A 20,754-nucleotide genomic window follows, 5' to 3' on the forward strand; every position below is an offset into this window, starting at 1 on the left:
AATGTCTTGCTAGGGGGACTCACAACTTCCTTTTCTAATCCTTATCTTTTTGTTCAATTAACATTGCAGTGGGACCAAACTAGGCTCACCACCAAGGCTATGATCGACACCGGATCTTGTGGAAACTACATTGACATTTGTTTTGTCTCCCTTAATAAAATACCTATTGTTTCAAAACCCAAACCTGTCTCCGTTAGTTTTATTAACGGTACCCCTTTATCCTTTGGTCCTATCACCAGTCAGACACAGGCACTCCTTGTAACTGCTGACGAGTCTCATGTGGAGACCACCACCTTTGATGTATTAACTTCACCACATTTTCCAATCATTTTGGGACTTCCCTGGTTACACATACATCAACCAATCATCGATTGGAAAACAAGAACGTTAGCCTTCTCTTCTCACTATTGTGAGACGACGTGTAACCTCCCCACACATGATAGGATCCTGTCTGTACTGCCGGATGACATTATTCCCAAGTGTTATCAGGATTTATCGGAGGTTTTCCTTGAGAAAAACGCTCAAATGCTACCTCCCCATAGGGACTATGATTGTTGTATCGATCTACTCCCTAATAGCAAGTTGCCTTTCGGACATGTTTATCCTCTCTCACAGGATGAACTCTCTCATCTTAAGGAGTATCTGGATGAGAACTTGGCAAAAGGATTCATCCGACCTTCTACTTCCTCCACTGCAGCTGGACTCTTCTTCGTCCGCAATAAGGACTCTAGCCTTAGGCCTATCATTGATTTCAGACAATTAAATGCCATCACAATAAAGGATCGTTATCCTTTACCTCTTATTCCTGAACTTATCGAACAGGTGCGTGGGGCTTCTTTCTTTTCAAAATTGGACCTAAAAGGGGCATAAAATTTAATTCAAATCCGTAAAGGGGATGAATGGAAGACGGCATTCAGAACCAGATACGGACTGTTTGAGTATCTTGTAATGCCATTTGGGCTATGTAATGCTCCCGCAGCCTTCCAACGGTTTATAAATGAGATATTCAGAGACTTGCTTGATGTTTGTGTGGTAGTATATTTGGACGATATACTTATCTATTCTCATTCCTTACCTGAGCACATAAAACATGTGAGACTTGTGTTGTCAAGACTACTTGCACATAACTTATATGTTAAATCAAAGAAATGTTTGTTTCATAAAGAGGAAGTACTATTACTAGGATATATTATATCTAAAAGTGGAATCAAAATGGACATGAGCAAAATATCCTGCATTCTGGATTGGCCTGTGCCAACCACTCGCAAAGCATTACAAAGGTTCCTAGGATTCTCTAACTACTATAGGAAATTCATTAAGAACTTCTCTGCGATTGTGAAACCTCTCACACAACTTACAAGCACGAAGAAACCATTTAATTGGTCAAAAGAAGCAAATGGAGCATTCTCTTTGCTGAAATCAAGCTTTACTACTGCCCCCATACTATGCCATCCAGACCCATCCCTTCAATACATCTTGGAGGTAGATGCGTCTAATATGGCAGTAGGAGCAGTTCTCTCACAACGACCAACAAACACCTCACCTCTTCACCCAGTTGCTTTCTTCTCAAAGTCATTAAGTAGCCCCGAGGTGAACTACCCAGTAGGTGAGAAGGAGTTATTAGCCATAAAACTGGCGTTAGAGAATTGGCGACATCTACTTGAGGGCACTCAATTGCCAATTCTGATATATACTGATCACAAAAACCTTCAATACCTTCAAACTAATAGAATTCTTTCCCACCGGCAGGTACGGTGGTCGTTATTCTTTCTGAGATTTAATTTTTTAGTGACTTACACGCCCGCAGACAAAAATAAAAAAGCGGATGCACTCTCACGACTAGCCGAGAAAGATTGTACTGAGGTTCCCTCAGTTCCTATAATACCACTTGAACGTATTATCGGAGTCGTTCGCTCGCTGAAGGAGGAGATTTTGCACAGCATAGGATTGGACTCACCTCCACCACAACTAACTACTGATGCAGAAGGCTTCCTCTACTACAACGATAAATTATACATACCCCCTACTATGCGAACCAAGATCTTAGAATTGTCGCATGATGTACCTATGGCAGGACATATGGGTATGACTAAAACTCTCAATCTACTCACTAGGCAATTTTGGTGGCCAGTCATGAAGACAACCGTAAAAAAGTTTGTTTCATCTTGTGATATCTGTGCAAGGTCTAAAATTGACAACACGAAACCATCGGGGTTACTTTGTAGTTTACCGATACCCCAGGTTCCGTGGGAAGTGGTATCCTTAGACTTCAAAGTGGAACTACCACCTTCCAAAGGATTCAACACCATCTTGGTGTCAGTGGACCATCTGACCAAGATGGCACATTTCACTCCTATCAGAAAACTACCTTCATCCAAACAAACAGCGGAATTACTTGTGAAACATGTCTTTAAGTTACATGGTATTCCAAAAACACTGCTGTCTGACCGTGGTTCACAATTCATCTCAAAGTTTTGGCTAGCTCTATGTCAGATACTGCGAATAGAGCGTAACCTTACTTCTCCCTACCACCCTCAGACCAACGGACAGACAGAGAGAGTTAACCAGTGCATTGAACAGTACCTGCGTTGCTATACTTCGTATCTACAGGACGATTGGGCAGATCTCCTCCCGCTGGCGGAATTCGCCTATAACAACGCGACTCATAGCACTACTAAGCAAAGTCCGTTTTACCTGAATTATGGGTTTCATCCCACACTCCTTCCTCCACGTATCTTGCCATCAAGTAATCCAGTGGCATCTGATTATCTTGCCCAGATAAAGGATTCTCTGGGATTACTCAACAATACCATATCCCATGCTCATAGCCAACAAAAGAAGTACTACGACCTCCTTAGGAAACCCTCTCCCCAATATGCCATTGGGGATCTTGTTTGACTTTCTACAAAAAATCTGAGACTAAAAATCCCTAGTAAAAAACTTGGACCTCTATTTATGGGACCTTTTCCAATAGAGAAGCTTATTGGAAAAGCTGCAGTACAACTCACATTGCAAGTAGACCTCAAGATACATCCTGTCTTCCATGTGTCTCTACTGAAGCCCCATGTTCCTAACCAAGGAATAAGGCCTACTATCTCACCTCCACCTCCTGTACAAGTGGAAGGTGGAGAAGAATTTGAGATAAAAGAAATTTTGGATTCCCGTTTCAATAGAAGAAGACTCCAGTATCTTGTACGATGGAAGAACTATGGGCCCCAAGATGACACCTGGCTGGATACCTCCGATATACATGCCCCTAGACTGATTTGCAATTTCCACTCGAAATATCCGGAAAAAACAGTTCTAGAGGCCTTCCGGAGCCGGCCTTAAGGGGGGGGGGGTACTGTAATGTTCTGGTACCTCTGGTACCCTTGTCTCCATATTTCTCCTCTGCTAATTGTGTCCCATCTTGTGTAACAAGGGACGCATATACCTTTAAGACCGGATGACATCATTGCCGAGCGCCGCTATGAGCGGCTATTTCAATCGCCGGCTTGCTCTCACTCATCGCTCGTTCAAACCACATGTTCACCGCACCTACTCCTGTGAAGTCGGAGCTGCTGACATTCTCCCTTGCTGAACTGAAGCCGGAAACCTAGCTGGTGATCCGTATCTCGCTACGGGATCACCTCTCTCCAATGGACACTGTTACTACTAACCTATCTAAGTGATAAGTACCCCACAGGGGATTCTTACTAACCAATCTCCTACTGTCATCTACTGCAATTACCAAGACTATCTGTATCTATCTATTCACTATCATCTGCATAGACTGTTAGCTCTTGGGACTACCTTCAACTATCCTTGCACTAGGTTACTCTGTCTAAGTATACTCCATCTGTGTCCTCTTACCATCTGCACTATACTTGACATCAGAACCTATCTGCTTTACCATCACCTGCAACTCTCCTAATACTACTTCTAGTGCTCACCATACAATAGCCTGTCTCTCATCTATACATCCTCATATATTCTATCCCTCCATTAAACATCTAATTAATATATATATGGTATATAACAGGCTGTGCACGGTGATGAAGTCCTGAGAGTTGGATATGTTTGTTCAACAGATTCTCTACAAGGCTACTGAGTGTAATAATTCTGCAGCTGTAAATCCATCCACTAACAAAAACGCATGAATGTTACAAAGGGCAACTAAACTAATTAGGGGATTGGAGGACCTTAATTATGAAGAGCATCTGCAATCACTTGATTTATTCTCCCTGGAGAAGAGACGCCTAAGAGGGGACATGTCTACATCCATCTTGAGTTTCTTTCCTTCCACGGTTACCTCTACAGTCATTGCAGAGGGTGCTGAATGCATATGATGTTGTAATGTTCTGGTACCTTTGGGTACCCTAATTACTCTTTCATAAGTGTATGCGCCCCACCATTCTCTTTTCGTAAGGTGCGCATACACCTTTAAGACTGATGCTGTCATCACTGAGCGCCGGACTGGATGGCTATTTAGATCGCCGGCTCTCACTCACATGTGTTCGTTCAAACTGCTTTGTGCCTTGATGCTAACCTGTCTTGAAGCTCTCGTGCTTGCAAGCATACCTCGCTGTCGGAACCACGCTGCGCTGATCCCTGTATCCCGCTACCGGATCATCCGCTCTTGCCGAACCTCTCCTCTGCTACATTGCTATTAGTGATAAGTACCCCACAGGGAAAACCTCCATAACCTTCATACTAAAGGTTACACTATCTAGCTCTGCATACTAAGGACTATTACTACATCTGCATTATCTAAGATTGCTAGCTCTTGAGCCTACTACCACCTGTTCTTGCACTGGGTTGATCTCTCTTGTATGTCCACCTGCTACTCTGTCATCTGCTACCATACATGATTGCTAAACCTATCTGCATCCCATCTGCTACTATCTTACTTTCAAGAACATTTCCTTTCAAGTGTCTGTCATCTACCATCTCTACCCAACCTGTCTCTTCAGCCTATCATCACTGTGTTACTATATACATAAGTCACTCTAGGAAACATCTTATTGAGTGTGTGTATTTACTTGCTGAATTGAGATCATCCACACATGATGAGTCATTGGGAGTTGGGATTGGTGTCTCAGCGTTTCTCTACATGACTACTGAAGTGGAATATTTCTGCAGCTGAAAATCCACATCATACATAAAACGCAGGAGCGTTACAGATGTATGTCTAATCTGTGGAGCACTTCCTCATCCTCTGATTCAGATGACGATGTATATCTTCCCACCATATATGCCTTTGTCCTGGTGTTCAGAGGTTGTTTATTTTGCACCTGCTTACTACGGCAGACTCATTTCAGATGGCCTGCCTTACCACAATTATGACAGAACTGATCCTTAAGCTGGCAGACTTTGTGATCATGGTCTGTATTCCCACAACGGTAGCAAGTTGACTCCCGGCTTGGTGAGGGTCTATATTTCCAGTTTGCTGCTGTTGGCTTGACTGCTGTTCTGAAAACTTCCTCTTTAACCTCTTCCCTTCTGCTTTGGGGGTTCAATGCCTCTGTTTCTGTCACAGCCATTTCCATCACTGAAGCTATCTCAATTGCCTTTGTAAGGGTAAGGTCTTTCTCTGTTAACAGTCTCTTTTAGCCCCATGACAAACTTATCCCTCAGTGCAGTCGGTAAATACTCCCCAAAAGAACAGGATGAGGCTAGTCTGCGAAGGGCGAAAACATAGGCCTTAATATCTTCACCCGGCTGTTGCTGCCGCTGATAGAACCTGAATCTCTCTGCAATCTCTAGTGGTTTAGGCTGGAAGTGATTCCCTAACAGTGTCAGGAGCTCTGCCAAAGTCTTAGTTGCTGGTTTTTCAGGGAAAAGGAGATCCCTAAGAGTGTCATATGTCCTAGCACCAACCACTGTCAGAAATACTGCTACTTGCCTGTCGCCTGGGATGGCATTTGCACAAAAATACTGTTCCAGTCTCTCAACCCAGGAACTCCAGGTTGTCTGTTCTCCATCAAATTCACTTAATGTCCCGATCAATGACATTTTCCTGCTGGGCTCTGTGGGTGTTTGTATCCAGCTGACAATCCAGAGTTTTTTTTTTTCTTCTTTTCTTTCTCACACGGATAGTAACCTTGTAAATCCCATCCTCGTCGCCACTGTTATATTCTCCGCGTTGTTCCAGATCAGAGTCCTGTGTCTCTCACAACACGGAGAATATAACAGGACATGATAGCAATTTTTAAATATCTCAATGGTGATCTTAGCATAGAAAAAAAAAGCTTTTCAGTCAAAAGGATTGCATGAGGACTCGAGGGCATACAATGCGATTAGAGGAGAAGCGTTTTTACCTCAGGCAATGTGGGGGGTTCTTTACTGTTAGGGCTACAAGATTGTGAAATTCTCTACCACAAGAAGTGGTTTCTGCGGGAAGTATGGTGGCTTTCAAAAGACTCTTAGACGTACATCTCAAGGATCAGAACATTCAGGGGTATGAGAGATGATTACGGCCACACACACCTACACAGGTTGAACTAGATGGACTATTGTCTTTATTCAACCTCACCTACTATGTATGTATCTATGTAACTATGAGTCAATTTTCCATGTCTAAGGGCAGACACGAGGCTAGTGCCATTATCACACAATAGCATTCTTGGCTCCATCTGGCATTGCATGAACCACCTCTGGGCCTGCCCCTGCAGAGCTGAAAGAAGCTCTGCTGCGGTGGCTAAGACCAGCTAAAGCACTGCATGGCATCTTTTAGCCTGACTCATTGAAAAGCCCCTTGAACACTTAGGAGTACTGGTAGTTCAAAGGACAATTCAGCAGAGGAGGGTATGGAGGAGGACAAGGAGGAGGGGGTGGAGCCGATAATGCTCGCATCATCACCACCAACATGGCGGCAAAACAAGCTGCATCACTGAGCCCTGCCCATCATCCTGCTGAGTGGCAAGCAGAGTTATCCAGTGTACCGTTAACAAAATATATCGTCCCTGACCATGCTTGCTGGACCACCTTTCAGCAGTAATGTGGACGTTGCGGCTAACTACCTCGCCCATCCATGCCACAACATTGCCTTCTACATGATGGTACAGAGCTGGAATGGCCTTACGTGCAAAGAAATAGAAAGCGGGCAGAATCCACCAGATGGAAAGGCAGGAGTTGTAAAGCCAGCAGCTTTGACAAGCTTGAATTTAGATGCTGGGCATGTGGGTTGCAGTGACTATATTTTGTTTTTTTCGCTTCAGCAGCTGGGGCAGAGAAATTTGCCTGCCATAGTCTACAGCTGGTGATGTGTGCTGCTGGCAGATGTGCTGCAATGACCTGTGACTCCCTTCCCTTTACCATCATTCCTGTCAGTGGAGGCTGCTGAGAGGTCATGATAGATGTATAGCTGGGGTAGACCTGAAAGGTGAGGAGTGAGAGGGAGCAGAATTGTGTCCCTTTTGTGTGGCTTTCAGGTGCTATTGCCACCTTGTGCACTTAAGTGGTGGAAGGTTAAATGCCTTGTCAGGCATGTGATACCCTAATGGCTGGTGTTTTTGCAACGCTTGATCTGCTTGAGGCAAACTTTGAAAACTGCAACAGTGCGATTGGCTGCACCTGTGCTAAAAAAGGCCCACATAGCTGAGCTGTGGGAAGGGAACTGGGAGATAACAGCTCCACAAAGTGATGGAAAATGGTGGCTGCTTTCTACTCTTCCATGATTGCTGCCTTGTTGGTGTTTGTGCCTCATGCTAACTTTCCTCCTCTGCTCTATCCGGCACCCTAGTCTTGTCAGTGACCTCATAATCATCATCATCCCCTCCATCCTCATCATCACTGGAGCCTACTTGGGGCGCAGCTGGGGGAACATGACTGCCAATTTGTTGTTTATCAGTGTTCTCCCCTCTCTGTAGGCTCATGTTCCTACCATCTTCAACCTTAGAACTAACATCAGAATCAACTAATGCCTGTGCATCGTCAAGCAGCAAGCGGCTGATGCTATGTTCAAATAGCTCAGCTGACTCCTCCATGCATGATGCTTGGGGTAGGGCAAGAGTATCTGTGAACAAGGAGGCAGAATAACCTGCTCTAGCAGCTGCGGTGGACTGTGCACTAGTCTCTGCTTGAGTGATAGAGGATGAGGAGAATAAAGATAGTTTGGTAAGTCAGTCCACCACCTCCTCTGCATGCTGTTCTTGGATAGCACGGGCAACATTACAAAACAGAGGAAATTATGCCATGCCTGAGGACAGACCATGTCCACCTTTGCCTGTGTACACATATGCTGCTGGCCCCCTCAGAGTGCCATGGGAATGTCTGCCTCTCCTTGTAGGCCTCCCAGACATGATTAGGGGGCTTATTGCTGAACTATAATGATGGGGAAATGTGTACTTGGATGCACTTTAATCAATGGAAAGTGGTGTTTGGTGCACTTTAACTTAACCTCCGTGGCGGTATGATTATGTCAGGAATTATGTACCAAAAGCGGTACAATTTTTTGCATGGAAATTTGGCGTTATGTATTGTAGGCCTACAATTCTTAGTAAATACTTACTTAAACCTGACCAAAACAAGACTCTAGTAGACATCCCAGATGTGATAAATTTGAAACACAAACACATGAATTATAATCTAATCAATAATGTAATTGTATTCAATAATGCAATGAAAAATAATGACATTTGTCAAACAATGAAATTCAATACACATCCTGAGTGTGAAACAGTTTGAAGCATGGAACTAGACAAAGTCCGACGTTGCAATCAGGACAATAGTACCTTGTTTCCTTTCAGACTTTTTTTCCATTGCCATCCTTCTTGGAACAGCAAACTACGCACATCCTGGTAGGCGCTAACTTTCGGTACAAAAGTTGGCGGTACAAAGTCTACAAAATGATTGCCTGTCAGGCCTTCTGGATTGCCAACGTCAACAGCGCGTCGTCCGGGTCTGTTTGCAGATACTGATGGCGTCGGGTGGTTGACAAAAATCTGCTCAACCACCTTCCAGATAAAGTCAGAATGAACAAGAGGTATGTTAGTGTTTGCTTTATAAAGGATATAGGCGTTTCAAAGGTATTGTTCAAGGAGATGTCTGAAAATCTTTTTGTAATACTTTTTCTGTTGCTTCCACATCGCCGGGTAAAATGTCATTGCCTGATCGGCTCGGTCGACACCTCCCATTGTGTGATTATAGTCGATCACGACTTGCGGCTTCAGCACATCTGTTCCGTGTTTTGTGCGGACCATGGCAGTGCTCATGAGACACACGACCTTTTTGTCTCGCCACCGCATTGCCATCATTTTACCCTTTTGAAAGGCAACCATCTCTCCTTTTTTATTTTTTTCCTGCTAAACATTGATGGCATGTCATGCCGGTTTGGCCTACAGTACCATACCCATCAGTTTTGTTTAGGAGCAAAACCTCATAAAGTTGAGGTGTAAAAATTGTCCGTTGTCGAGCAATATCCCTGGTTCAGCAATGGGTCCAGCAGTGAAAGGACAGAGGATGTGGCCATCCAATAGCCGCTGTACCTGGGATTGAACTTGGTACCTTTCCCGGTGTAAATGATAGCATTCCAGATATATCCGGTGGATGATTAACAGAGCATATAAAATTTGATGCCAAACCGCGCTCTTTTGGATACAATAAACTGTATCCAGCTCAGGCGTCCCTTGAAGGCCATCAGACTTTCGTCCACACTGACATCCCTTTCTGGCGCACTGGAAGTTGGTGACAATCATTTGGCACACCTCCCAGATTTTTTTGAGTTTGGGTGCAGGATGCGTGGCCTCATCAAACTCTTCGTTGTTGGCGAAGTGTAAATTCTTCATGATCAGTGAAAAACGATATTCGGACATCACTGTGCCAAAAAATGGAGTGGCCAGCATCTTATTGGTGGTCCAATACCATTTCTGGAGCGGTTTTCCCACCACCCCCTGAAGGATGATGAGTCCCAGAAACTGCCAGATGTCCTCTTTACTGACCGATTCCCATTTTCTGAATCTGGCACGCAGCGTAGCGGATTGCTGCTCATGGTAGCGGTTGGTTTCTGTGACGATTTTTAGAATTACCTCATCAGTAAGAAATAATTTCAGGTAAACCAGAGGGTTGTCACTCTCCACATCAACCTTCATCCCAGGAGATCCAGTGAATCGGAATTTCGGGGGCGCTGCCTGGTCCGCATCACTGTTTAGAGGGCACCAAGTGTGCACATCGCTTAGGTCAGGTGCAGGATCATTGGCGTTGTCACTTTCTGGATCAGTGTCGGTGTCAGATGACAAATCTCCCCATGACTCACTGTCGCTCTGTTCTGCAAGCAGCTCTGTGTCGCTGTCGCAGTCGCTCAGCTGATCCAAAAGCACATATGTAGGACAGCGCTTTTTTGATGCCATTTTCAAACAGTTTTATTTGTCACAAATGACAATGGCAAGGGGCACTGAAAGGGCACTGTGTCTGATACTAAGGTGATACAGTGTAATCCCCTCAGATTACACTGTATCACCTCCTTTTCATGTGTTTGTGTTGGTGCAACTTTTGAATTTCCCTCCCAGTTCCGCTCCCATGCAGCATTGCTGCTGCAGGGAATGGAACCAGGAAGTCATCAGACTGACGGACGAGTGGCGGGGATCTCGGCGACGATCACAGCAATGGGAGATCATCGCTGGATCGCCAGGAGAAGGTAAGGAACCCCGCTGCAGGCTCTGCACATCTACCCCGAGCGTGACTTGGGGATACCGATCCTAGCATAAAAAAACACCCGAGTCACGCTCAGGGATACCGCTAAGGGGGTTAAGTAATCACTACACAGACACAGTACACTGACACACTACAATATACTGCAGTAAAACTGCACCAACGCACTTCAATATACTGCAGTAATAGTGCAATAACGCAATTCAATATACTGAAGTAAAATTGCACTAACTCACTTAAATATCCTGCAGTAAAAGTGCACTAACGCACTTCAATATACTGCAGTAAACCTGCACTAATGCACTCAAAATACTTTCTGTAAAAGGGCACTGATATACTTCAATATACTGCCGTAAAAGGGCATTAACAATTCAATATGCTGCTGTAAAAGTGCCCTGAAGCACTACAATGTACTTCAGAAAACTGCCCTGACACTATACACTGACACTTCAATATACTGCAGTAAACCTGCCCTGACACACTAGACTGACTTTATGGACTTTACGGTCTCACTACAATCGTGCTGCACTAACACTTTATTTACACTAAACTGACACTAAAGTAAAAATGAACAGTCACACTACACTCACCTTGCACTGTCACTATATTGACACTACAGTGATACTTTACACTCACAATAGAATCACAATAGCTCACTATAGCACACTAACTCGCTAGTAGCAATGAACAGAGCCCTGTTTTATCTATCTCCACACCAATATCTCACTGAAAAAGGCTGCTCTGAGAAGGAATCTTTTATAGTGTGGGGTGGGACTATGACCAATGAGCCATGATTGGAGAGAGTCATCATGATTGTGTCCAATCATGGCTCTGACAGTGCTATGTTCCCTGATTTGGCATAGCCTTTATTTCTTCAGCCAGTCAGGGCTTCCAATGCACTGTGCGGCACACAGTCCATTGTGGGGCATTTGGCGGGCTGAACAAACGGTTCGAACGCCCCGACAATTCGGATGTTCGCCAAATGGGCAAACACCAATGTTCAGCCCAAAGTCATGTTCGGGCCGAACCATTCTCCCAACAATAATGATTGCAATATACAAATACTTTATATAAATAATGATACTAGTATAGAAGTATTAAATCTCAGGAATGCTTATGAAGACACAGGGCCACTCAATGGAGTTGTACGAGAAGTGGTTTAACCTTAGGCTGTGTGGGAGGTTCTTTATGGTTAGAGCGGTAAAGATGTGAAACTCCATCCACAATCAGTGGTATCAGCAATGAGTATGTTAGCAAACACAATATACAGAGATATGATCAGTAGATGGGCTTCTTAGCAAACTCAATATACAGGAATATGGGAAGTGTTAGAGACCTAAAGTAGCTATAAAGTCTCCACAATAAACCCAAATGATAAATTCTATTATGGGGCAATAGTAATGGCAATGTTGTTTTTTTCAGCAATATAATCTCTAAATAGCTTTTCCCAGCAGTGCTTTTGTGCAGTCACATGGTTTTCTCAGGTCTTACTCCCTAGCAGACTCCAGTCCCTCTGCTAGTTTAGTTTCAGTTTTCAGAGGGAAGGGCAGGGGTGAGAAGAGGAGAGGCTTCGCACAGACTATGGGAATGACAGGAAGGGAGGGGGAGAGAGGGAGATACAGATGCTGCAGAGAGAGCAGGATGATGGAAAGTAATTTTACTGATAGGAACACAGGAATAGGCAGGATCAACCAGGTATTAAACTATATGGAAAAGGATAAGTAACATTGCAAAAAATTATAATTACAAAAATAATGAAGGAAGGATCAAAGATAGGAAGGAAGGATTGAGTGAAACAAGGAAGGATCAATCGATCCAAGGAAAGATTGGTCAAAGGAAGGGCTTGTCAATCGATTGCAGGAAGGATTAAAGTAATGACGGATCGGTCCATTAATCACAGGAAGGATTGATTGATTGCAAGAAGGAAGGATCATCAGATGGATTGTAGGAAGGATTGATCAATTGCAGGTAGGATAGTTAAATCGCAGGAAGCACTGATCGATCGCAAGAAGGATCAAAGAATTGATGAAAGGTATGATTGATCGATGGCAGGAAGGAAGGTCAGTCAATCTCTGGAAGGATCGGTCGGTCAATAGCAGGAAGAATCGGTTGGTCGATGCCAGGAAGGATCAAAATAAGGAAGGAACGATTGTTCGATGGAAGGATTGGTCGAAGGAAGTATTGGTTGGTCAATTTGCAGGAGGGATCGGTCAGTCAATTGTTCATCCCTTGTGAAAGCAATAAAGTTGATCAAAAAAGTTAAAGTTAGAGAAAAAAAGTTTTGAATAAAATAAATAATAAAAAAAAATGTAAAGCTCTTCCCCCTCCGGTGATTCATCCACGCATATTTAAATGGTGATCGCACCACACATGTGAGGTATTGCCACAAACGTCAGAGCAAGAGCAATTATTCTAGCAGAAGACCTCTTTTGTACCTATAAACTCGTAACCTGTAAAGGCTTTTAAATCATCCCTAATAGATGTTTTAAGGTACCATAGTTTAGTGCTGTTTCATCGGCATACGCAGTTTTAAAAGCATGCAATGTTTGGGATCTATTTACCCAGGGTAACCTCATCTTTTATATTTTAACAAAAAAATAAGTATTATTATTATATACTGTAATGTTTGTGTGCAAAAAAAATTATTAAAGTGTATTTTTTCCAATGAAATTGCATTTGAAAAACTGCTGCGCAAATATCGAGTGACAAAAATTGCAACACCCACCATTTTATTCTCTGAGGCCTCTGCAAAAACAATATATATATAATGTTTGGGGTTCTAAGTAATTTTGTAGCAAAAAAATACTGATTTTTACATGTAGTAGAGAAATGCCAGAATTGGCTGCCTGGATAGGAACTGGTTAACAAAGAGAAGGGGAGGAGTATCTTCAAGGGAATATCATTGCTCTATCTAGGCAGGAGATGGGAGTGGATCAGCTCTCACATAGGCTTTGGAAGAAGGAGGCATGTAAACTAAAAACACTCTAAAAGATCAGAAGCCGTCTCGCACCTCAACTATCACTACACACAAACCCTTGATTATAACGTGCTACATGATAGCTAGGAGGGTTATACTGAGAAACTGGACCTCCTCCACTCCCCCTACTATCCAGGAAGTAAAATCGGATGTGAGAGGCCTTTACACCAAAGAACACCTGGATTTACAAATCACCAAAGCCGACTCTCTGCGTTTTTGGAGGAAATGGTCAGCATACAAGGACATCCTAAATATGCCCCTTGTAACGGAACAGGGCACCCCTGACCGGGTACCTCCGTTGACAGATGCTCCTAGTGCTTCCCGAGGGTTCCAAGCACTCCACCAGACACCATAACCACTTCAGACCCCACGAACCGCCGCAGCTTGGTTAGGGTCTTGCAGCCTCCTACCCACCCTGGACCTACAACAAAGGCTCCAGGTTCCTGTGGGTGAACCTCTCTTTCCCCAGAGAGTGCAGCAGAACAAGCTCTTACACAAGCTCTTACAAGAGCTTAGTGATTATCCAAGGGAGTATGGAAGACCATAGCAATCCCTGCAGCAGATTCCCCCAATAAGAGACAGAACTCTAGATTGAGGTTGAATGAACTCAGCACAACTTTATTGAACACGACTTATATTCACCCACAAAGTTACCACCCAGATGGACCTTGTTGAAGACTGAACATAATATTCACCATCCAATAGGAACAGAGTTTTACACTCTCATACAGTGTACAAAATATACAATGCGATACAATCCCCCCTCCCCCTTAGCACCTAATCCACATTCCTATACGTTTCTCTTAAAGCAGACAGACAGAACAAAGGTGAGCTCATTAGCACAGTTAACAATAGGTGAATGGAGAGCCACCTCAGACAGCCCGTCTCCTCAGAACTTCCTGGGATGACCATATTAGGAGTGGACTTCCTGTACCTTACAGTTTACAGGAATAAAGGTTTAGCTTCCAGGATAGAGGCAAGACTCCATTAGCCCCATGACTTATCCGTCTTTAAATTCCAGTGACGGTGAATACTGTCACACCCCTGTCCTCAGGTAGCTCTTTACTTGCCCGTTCGCCTATGCTCTTGGATACGTCCTCCCCCCTCGATTGACGTTCCACCCCCCTCCCCCTTTTTCTTCATTTTCCCTTTCTCTGCATCCTTCCGGATACGATGTATGCTTGAACGATGAACTTACCCTTAACTAAAATATGCACAAGTCTAATCCGCACTGGAAATTCAGTTAACAAACTCTTGTGGTTTCAGGTTGATCCTTTACAAGATTTCAGATGCCTGCCATTGTATGTACTAATGTTCTCTCTCCTTACAGGTCCTACATCTCCCCCCCCCCCCCCCTTTCCCATTTTTGTGGTCCTGGACTTTGTTGACAGTGTGTAATTCCATTTGTTCATGCCACCTAGGCCACACGATGTTGTACGATTTGTACTTTTTCTACTCATTTTGTGTCAAGGTTTGTACAGTATTTTGAAAATGCAAATAACATTTCTTTAAAAAAAAAAAAAAAAAAAAAAAAGATCAGAAGCCAAGATAAATGTGGTTGGTTTACAGAGGGGAAAACAGGAACAGGCAGGATGAACCAGGTATTGTACAACATAGAAAGGGACAACTGACAAGGCAAAAGCACTATTCTATATCTCGTGCCTTAAAAGGACAGGAGCATGTTTTGATTTTTTAGGGTTACAGTCACTTTAAATACTGTACATGGACTGGTGTCTTTATTCAACCCTACCAACTATGTAACTTGCATGCTGTATTATAATGTATTTAAAGCACATAATAGATAGTAAATAAAGGATCTACAATAAAATTATTTACTGGGTCTTTTGTTGGTAAAAGCCTGGATTGGCAGGTCCAGGCAAAAAAAGGTAGCTGGAACAGAATGAGAAAAGAAGAATCAAATGGGAAATCTCAGTTAAGCTAAATAATATACTGATGTTAACAGCTGTTTAATTTTGTCTGTGTTTATATGTTCAATTAATAATGTATGGCTTATTTTACATGGCTGAATGCAGGAGCTAATGGAAAAACGAAGGATGACATATTGAATGCATTATACAAGGGAGTAAAAGATGTCCATTGCATACCTGAGGTAATGCAGAATTTGACCACCCATGGTCCATTTCTAAGTGCATCAGAGATTTTCTACAATAAAGGTGAGAGCTAAAAAAATAAAATAAAAAAAAAAGGTAAAATGTTTTATGCATTGTAATATATAATACATTTGAAGGAAAAAAAACAGGCACATAATATAATATAACACATTGTACACAGTTGAATTTTGACAGATACATTTTCCTGTCAATGACAGCCACATTAGCCTGCTTCAAGTGGCTTTTTATACGCAGCTGCCAGATTCCTGCAGGAAGAATTGGTGGATTTTTTCTGCTGGAATGACCAGGTTACACGATCAGCAGCAGTTAGGGACAGAAGAAGGCAATGCCTCGACATCTGTACCTTCAGCTAACTTCTCTGTGTGCAGCTACATGTGAACTGTCAGCCTGCCATTACCTTAAATGGGCTAAGCATCCAATGGTGATTGCATGACCCTGTAATTTCAGCAGAAAGCCTGATGCATGTATCTGGCCATTTTAAACACTTAACGACCGTGCGGCAGGCACCGACGTCGGTATACGTCGGTTGAGCGCCTGCAGCTAGGGGGCGAGCATGCGCTGCCGGCAGCACGCTCCCGCCCCTGCCCCCGCTCGTCAGCAGGGAAGCCAATGCACGGGGCAGGCGGCTCCAATTGCCGCCTGACACCCGCGGTCGTTCCCTGCTGAGAGAGAAGATCGGTCAGGTGTTGTAAACACAGCTGACCGTTCTTCTCCCTGGAATGATCACAGAGCCCCTGTGATCCTTCTATATAGGATCACAGGTCTCTATGATCATTTCAAAAGCCACGCCCCTAGGTACACATTTAACCCCTTGATTACCCACACTGTTAACCCCTTCCCTGCCAGTGTCATTATTACAGTAGCAGTTCATATTTTTAGCACTGATTATTGTAGTAATGTCACTGGTCCCCCTAAAAGTGTCAAAAATGTCAGTCAGGGGTTCGATCTGTCTGCCGCAATGTCGCAGTCCCGCCGCCATTACTAGTAAAAAAAAAAACAATAAAAATTACAGAAATCTTTCCCATATTTAGTAGACGTGATAACGTTTGCGCAAACCAATCAAAATACGGTTATTGTGATTTTTGTTTTTACCAAAAAATATGTAGCAGAAAACAAATTGGCCAAAAATGTTAAACAATTTTGATTTTTAAATTTTTTTTGGGAATGTTATATAGCAGAATGTGAAAAATATATATTTTTTTCTTTTTTTAGAATTGTCGCTCTTTTTTTTTTATAAAAATTAAAATCGCACAGGTGATCAAATACCACCAAAAGAAAACTCTATTTGTGGGAAAAAAAAGGGACCTTTATTTAGGTACAGCGTTGCACGACTGTGCAATTGTCCGTTAAAGTAACGCAGTGCCGAATCGCAAAATATGGCCTGGTCATTAAGGGGGCAAATCCTAATAGAGAGGATGTGAGTGAGTGTGTGTCAACAGGGATATATGTACAGTGGGGCTGTCAGAAGACAGCTAAGGGAGTCAAAAGGATAGCTTATACCGGGAGGTCACCAACCCAAAATATCTGAAACTAGAAAGAAAGGAGATTGCAAGGACATTCAAGGGGTAGCCTGCCGATATTTACCTATCATCAAATAGATATACCAAGTATTCATATAAAACATATTAGAAGCTTTATTATACAAAGTTGAAGTGACATTAAAAACATGTGCAATTCTTGGTACATTAATATGTTTATATCTTATAAGAAAAGACTGTAAAGTGTGTTGATACAATTACACTATTTGCAGTTACACACCACTTCTTTAGAATATGTTCACTTATGACAGTTATCCAAAAAAGTCTCTTAGTTCTGGAAGTAGAGGACATACAGTTAAAGTAAAGAAAATGTGCATACAGTAGGTACTCTCACATTTCCTTTCATTGGACAACACTGAAGAAATTACACTTTGCTACAATGTGAGTGTAGAGCTTGTATAACAGTGTAAATTTACTGTCACCTCAAAATAACTCAAGACACGGCCATTAATGTCTAAACGTGTCAAAGTGACAATGTCCAAATTGGGCCCAATTAGCCATTTTCCCTCCCTGGTGCCATATGACTCGTTAGTGTTACAAGGTCTCAGGTGTAAATGGGGGAGCAGGTGTGTTAAACTTGGTGTTATCGCTCTCACTCTCTCATACTGGTCACTAGGAGTTTAACATGGTACCTCATGGCGAAGAACTCTCTGAGGATCTGAAAAAAAGAATGGTTGCTCTACATAAAGATGGCCTAAGCTATGAGAAGATTGCCAAAACCCTGAAACTGAGCTGCAACATGGTGGCCAAGACCATACAGCGGTTTAACAGGGCAGATTTCACTCAGAACTCGCCTCGTCATGATCAACCAAAGAAGTTAAGTGCAAGTGCTTAGCATCATATCCAGAGGTTGCCTTTGGGAAATAGACATATGAGTGCTGCCAGCATTGCTGCAGAGGTTGAAGGGGTGGGGGGGGGGGGGGGGGGGTCAGTCTGTCACTGTTCAGACCATACTTCACACACTGCATCAAATTGGTCTGCATGGACTTCCGGTTCCGGTGCCCATGTAGCAGGCAGTGCGGGACGACGGCTCCGTGACAGGCAGCATACAAATCCGGCTATCACAGTCTTCTTGAGCCATCTGACCCAGCGGTCCTCTCAGCTTTCTCCCTGGCACTCAGCGGCATGGATTGGTACCTCCAGCACGGCCCTGCTCCTTCCCACCGAGCCGCATTACCTCCGCAGTCATGGCAGACGTAGCTCTCCCGCCGGAGGCGGCTCCTCACGGTCAGTCAGTCTCTCCATTACCTGACACCCAGATAGCCACACTGGCTCAGGCAGTGGCAGCCCTGATGTCCCCCACAATTACTGAGGCAGTGGACAAAGCCATCTCACAGGGCATAGCCCAGCTGAGGAAAGAGATGGGAGAGCATTCCCACAGAATCTCTGAACTAGAACATAGGATGTCAGATTTAGAGGATGAGCTGCAGCGATCCTTCTCTATGGATCAGCAGGCGCGCCAAACCCAGCGCTATCCTCTAGACAAAATTGATGATCTCGAGAACCGATCCAGGAGAAACAATTTCCGGATCATTGGGCTCCCTGAGATCTATGGGACAGATACCCTGTTGGAGTTAACTATGACCCGGTTCCCCTCAGCCCTGGGACTTACTGTCACCTGCATGGTTGAACGGGCTCACCATTTGGGGGCCCCCTCAAATGAGCGACGCTCCCCCCGCCCTATCATAGTCAAATACCTCAACTATATGGACAGGCAAAATATTTTCAAATCATTTTGCAACTCTAAATCTCTTCAAATTGATTGACACAAATTGTTAATATTAGCCGATTACTCTCAGGAAGTCTCACAGCATAAAAAGGCCTTCCAACCCATCTGTCAAGCCCTGTACCAGAAGGCCATCAAATTCACCCTGGCTTATCCGGCCACACTGCGCTTTGCGGATCGTTCGGGGGAGCAAAAATCTTTCAGCCACCCTGACGAGGCCAGTCAAGTTCTCCAGCACCACTATAACATCTTTCTGGAATCCTCATCCACTACTTCACCACAACGTCCCCAGGGTGCGAGGGAACAAAGAAGCCACAGAAAGGAACCAGCCAAGAAGCAACGCCTCTCTGGCCCCTCTTCTCGTTCTAGGCCCCGCTGAGCCCTTTGTGCTTCTTCGTTTGCAAACAGGATCCTTCATTACTCCACTATCCTAAGTTTGCCTTGATGCCACACCTTATGTTTGTTCTCTTTTGTAATGCGTGTCTACTGATTTCAAATAGTCTTTATTGTATAGGTTATGCTCTTTTATAATTGCTAACTTTATCTGCAGTATTCTACTATGTGATGTTTAACATGTGATATTTTTGTTCCTCCCAGGGAACCTTTTGTCTTTGCTCCAGCCTCACAACCTTACCGTCTTTTGGAAAGTGACAGCGTTCTAGCTTCCTCGCTGGACAGCTATACCCCCAGCCGCTGGGCACGATCTTACCATCCCAACTGTTTCTGACCAGGGCACAGTTCTTTCTGGAAACCGGTAACGTTGTCCCTTACGTATGTGTAACTACATGTGGAAAAAAGCGAGGTCCAGACTTCACTTCTTTGCTATTTTTGTTTTTGCCCTTTTAGCCCCTGTTGGGCTTAAACTTCCCTACACCCTTTCCCTTACTTTCTTAGATGCACCTCCGCAATCGTCAGACAATCACGGCCACCTAGAATTTTTGCTGTGCTCTCACACTATCACACTGCCACCACTTAGGTTGTCACATCAGCTTCTCACATCCTATCCCAATTATGACCCCCCATGAGAGTAGTCTCATGGAACGTGAAAGGTCTTAGGTCACCTAACAAGCGGATGGCTGTTCTCAGACACCTTAGACGTCTGAGGGCAAACATAGCTGTCTTACAGGAGACTCGCTTGGAGGAAAAGGATTTCTTCTGCATGCAGAAACTATGGGTGGGCAAGGTTTTTGGCTCTCCCGCAGTCAAAGGCAAGTCTGGTGTTCTAATTCACAAACGCCACCCTTGCTTTCCTCAAACATAGTCGACTTAGGCCGCATGATCCTCCTACACCTCATCACTGCACACCGTGACTGGGCGCTAGCGGGGGGTCTATGCTCCCAATGTACCCTCTCCTTCCTTTTTACAGACTCTGACTACCCACTTGGGCCCCTTATCTTCACCTCCCCATGCTGGTAGCAGGAGACTTTAACCTGCTCATGCACCCGGAGGAAGACAAATCCTCAGGCAGTAGCCCATCCACAGCCATCCACCGTAGCCACTCTCGTCTCCTGGCCAACTTCGCAGACAGCCTTCATCTATCTGAACCCGGAGGCCAAGGAGTACTCATTCTTTTCACACCCTCACCACACTCTCACTGGAATAGATTATGTCTTCACAAATGACAAGATGCTACCTTACTCCGTCCAACCCCAAATCCACGACATTGCTATATCGGACCATGCCCCTATGTCAGTCGCCCTCCCCCCAGCGATGAGACTAGCACTTTCCAACCTACCTGGCCAGAGACCCTGG

At 44.0% G+C, this 20,754-nt stretch overlaps 1 protein-coding gene across 1 annotated transcript in view; it reads left to right on the forward strand.

Annotated features, from left to right (window-relative positions):
• SERPING1 (serpin family G member 1) overlaps positions 1-20,754 on the forward strand; it is a gene marked incomplete at its 5' end in the record, with an annotated part of 160,201 nt that overhangs the window by 74,553 nt on the left and 64,894 nt on the right. Inside the window, one exon of the mRNA XM_082268947.1 lies at positions 15,640-15,780. Within this exon, the coding sequence (XP_082125073.1) occupies positions 15,640-15,780 (141 nt within the window). The remainder of the gene's footprint in view (positions 1-15,639; positions 15,781-20,754) is intronic.

This window comes from Pelophylax lessonae (assembly GCF_965119305.1).
Source record: "Pelophylax lessonae genome assembly, chromosome: 9".
Lineage (NCBI taxonomy): Eukaryota > Metazoa > Chordata > Amphibia > Anura > Ranidae > Pelophylax > Pelophylax lessonae.